The sequence below is a fragment of the Priapulus caudatus genome, unplaced genomic scaffold (genome assembly GCF_000485595.1).
Source record: "Priapulus caudatus unplaced genomic scaffold, Priapulus_caudatus-5.0.1 Scaffold605, whole genome shotgun sequence".
Lineage (NCBI taxonomy): Eukaryota > Metazoa > Priapulida > Priapulimorpha > Priapulimorphida > Priapulidae > Priapulus > Priapulus caudatus.
In genome coordinates this window covers 175420-179359 of record NW_014577666.1, presented here as the reverse complement: position 1 = coordinate 179359, position 3940 = coordinate 175420, and the positions used below count along the sequence as shown (strand labels likewise).

General features: G+C 39.8%; 2 protein-coding genes across 2 annotated transcripts in view; both read left to right on the top strand.

Moving 5' to 3' along the window:
• Positions 1 to 3940, top strand: part of LOC106812061 (molybdate-anion transporter-like) — a 25979-nt gene that overhangs the window by 8888 nt on the left and 13151 nt on the right. The window contains exon 12 of the mRNA XM_014815825.1: positions 1349 to 1451. Within this exon, the coding sequence (XP_014671311.1) occupies positions 1349 to 1451 (103 nt within the window). The remainder of the gene's footprint in view (positions 1 to 1348; positions 1452 to 3940) is intronic.
• Positions 1255 to 3940, top strand: part of LOC106812072 (cyclic AMP-responsive element-binding protein 3-like protein 2) — a 32039-nt gene continuing 29353 nt past the window's right edge. The window contains exon 1 of the mRNA XM_014815841.1: positions 1255 to 1451. The gene's annotated coding sequence lies outside the window, so the exon portion shown is untranslated. The remainder of the gene's footprint in view (positions 1452 to 3940) is intronic.

The window sequence follows — 3940 nt, the reverse complement described above, 5'->3', positions numbered from 1 at the left end:
GTTGTAATACTAATACTACTACAGGTGAGTATCTACATGCTATCCTGTATGCTATCGTGGGAGTAATAGACTATATATATTGTGTGCATCACGCAAATTTGTAGATATTTGTGGCTTATTCATTTTACATCTCTGGATGTTTTTTTATTGAGATCTTTACATCTCTTGATATTGTAACTTTGATTATTTAGCATAAAATATAGTTATGGTAATATTTTAGTACTGAAATGATGTGCCTAAAGTACACAAGTTGACAATTTGAAAAGTGTTTAAAGAAGTTACGTTTTAAACGCTGTGTAATAGCTGTAGCATTACATATACGGGTGTAGTGTGTATCATAGTTAAATATGGTATCATTTGTAAACAAAAAAGCTGTGTTTGCAATATACAATGTTGCGCCACATAAATATCTAGCATTGTTTTTTGTTTATTTATAGAAAACATCAAATTGTGTGAAACTTCCTGGAAAATATTTTCGACTGGTGATGTGCTTANTCATGTCCCAAACGGCGCCCCATACTCACACACACACGCGCTCACGCACACACGATAAAAAAAAATCGTGAGCCCCTTAGGTCTTTGCCCCCCCCCCCAATCCAAAACTGCTTCCGGCGCGCCTGGGAGTAGGCGTAGGCATCTATGGCGTAGGCGACCCCCTATACTAGACTCGTTAGTGGAGTAGGCGAGGTACGGTCCGGCATATTAGATAGTACCAGGGTACGTTCCGGTATACCGGACCGTACCCAGGGTACGTTCCGGTAGTACCCTGGGGGACATAGAGCCTCTCAGCCAGACGCTACCTAAAACCTTGGAGCAATCATTCTGACATCATGATGTATACATACAAGCCAAAACATAATATATATAATGGCATTGTATACTCTCATACAATAAGGGGTTAATAATGACAATTGTTTGTCATTATTAAGTTATAACCCCTGATACAAGGTTCTTACTTCTTAGTGACCAATACAATGTCAATGTTTACAGCCGGTACTATATTTTACGCCGGAAAATGATTGGTCCACGTGTGGGCAACCCCGGTATCACTGCGCCAGACATTGCGTGTGTCGTTTTAATAGCTTTCTCATAATAAAGTACATTCGCGCCTGCAAAAATTGTTTTGCACTTTCTGGTGTAGTTCACTTTCTAATAGAATTAGATTTGATGATAACATACGGTAACATACCATTAATGCGTTAGTGTTACGTTTTCTCTCGGAGGTTGTGCAAGGCGGTAGTCGGTGCATGTTCCCACGTGATCGGTTGTCGTTTTGACACATGTTCGCTACCGTGAGGCGGACGTGTGGTACATGTTTACGTGATTTTGTAAGTACATGATATTTTAGAATTGTTGGTGAAGATATGGCTATGGAAGCTTTCGATATGGATCTCTTGCACCCAGAAATAGGCGATATCACTGGCCTGGATGATCTGCTGAGTTTTAAATCTGTAAGTAACCTAATTTACGTACGCCGGTATACCGGCTGTCGCGTTATGTAAGTTAGTATAGTATTAGTACTATTAGTATTACTATTACTACTATTACTAAGTATTAGTATTGGAACTGTAATTGAGAGGTACGGTAGTATTTGTGAATGTGCGTTCATATTATTTTCAGTTTTTACTAACTCTGTCCGAAGTGCCTGTGATAGTAGGCCTAATAGTATAACAAGTTGTAATTGCGTATCTCTCTAAGCCACAGTCACTTGGAGCGTTTCAATAAAATATAATGCTAAATAAATACGAAATCTGTTTACTACCAAAGTCTTAATGTTTCTCTACTCTCTTTCACCTATTATGGTACCTAGTACTACCTACACTGACAAGCCTACCTCTACGTTTATGAAAGCTTTCCTGTTTGTTATTTAGGATGTCTTTGGATGGTACTGAGGGTGGCAAGGTGATTGTGAAGACAAAGTTTCTACAAGTTGATATTTGATGGGCAGGTATATACTGTTTAATATGTGTAATTTACTTACCAATTTGCTGTGTATAGCAAGTACAGTTCAAGTCTGTTTATAGTGTTTTGTACAACGTATACTGTATAATCAATGTAGTCACCAACCAATTCTTTTATATATAGTGATCACTTTATACGATTTTACATACATAAGGTGTATCAACTGAAGTGCAATTGTGATTTCCCCGAGTGTTACTTGTATACGTGTTTGGCTGTATATCAGTATCGATATTTTTTGAATTTCATATATATACATGTAAATACATAAAACATACATTTTTGTAACATTTTTAGTGTATTACTCTGGGAAATGAATATTTATAGCTGTTATGCAGAAAATAAAATGGTTTCTAATTTTAATGAAATTTCATCGGAATTCCTTTGCACTCAGTGCCTTTTTATCGTTATTTGTTTGTGATAGTAATTGGTACACATTCAAACTAATTGTGATATCATCTCCATAACATGGTCACCTGTCTATAAAGGCCATTTTTAGTGTTTCCAGTGAATGGCCGTGATAGCCAAGTTTGACTGTATATTATAGTTGCAATCATCACCACTATATATATGAACCATCACCATGTCAGATTACAATCTATAAACGAACCATACAGAGATTCTAAGTGTGGGTTATTTAATCTTGTATGACCATAATTATAGATTTAGAATATAGACTGTCGAGCGACGAGCACTGGGTGTTTTTTCTGTTCTAAATCGATGATATGACATGGTTAGATATACAGCTTGTAAAACAGCATGTAGCACGTCTGTCAATCCAACAAGTCTACCAACAATGTAACGGCCCACCTTCCTTGAAATGGCATCAAGTACGTAGTATTAATTTGTATTTGACATGTTAGTGCATGCATGGCAAGTCAGAAAGGTAAAAACTGGACATTAATAAATTAGTCTGAAATGTACAACTTCCTAACTGATTTTCTGGCTATTCACACCTTCGCCTTCGCACCTGTGCAATTATTGTGCAACTCTAAGCAGCTTTACCTACGCTTTATTACTTGTCGCGTATGAAAGTTATGGGAAACAGTGTTTGAGCAAGGCTGCAATTGTATTTTGACCAATTCATTTATTGCCATTAATCTTATTACCACAGACTAAAATATTCTTACTCTATGGTAATAGTATATGATTCAATGATGGCATATCTAGTTGGCATAGATACCATATGCTATACCCCAACAGAGTAGGGTACGTGGTTCATATATGGATAGAAGCGCTGACCACAATGCATTTTCGCAAATGTGCGACATGTGCAAATGTGGACAGCTCTGCCCTGCTACTTTTCTCAATAGCACTCTGGTGCGGCAGTGGTGCCGATTCAATAATAAAAATATGTTAAAAAGCACAAATTGTATTTACTACCAGTACCAGTACCAGTCTTAGTATGTCAGTATATAATTTCAGCTAATAGTATTAGTAATAGTAGTAACAATACTAACATGTGCCAGTAGTGAGTAGTCCAATAATGCCAAGACATAACTGGCAGACATAACCGTATATATAACAGCCTATATGGCTCATAGGGTCTATGTCCCCCACTCCCAGGGTACTGCCGGAACGTACCCTGGGTACAGTCCGGTATACCGGAACGTACCCTGGTTATTCATGACCTGGAGTCATCGCACGAAAACGAACAACGCATCGTGCGTGTACGTGCGTGCGTGCACGTGCGTGTACCCGCGTGTACGTGCGTGTATCTGCGTGTACCCGCGTGTACGTGCGTGTACCCGCGTGCACGTGCGTGTACCCGCGTGCGCGTACGTGCGTGTATCTGCGTGTACCCGCGTGTACGTGCGTGTACCCGCGTGCACGTGCGTGTACCCGCGTGTACGTGCGTGTATCTGCGTGTACCCGCGTGTACGTGCGTGTATCTGCGTGTACCCGCGTGCACGTGCGTGTACCCGCGTGCACGTGCGTGTACCCGCGTGTACGTGCGTGTACCAGCGTGTACCCGCGTGCA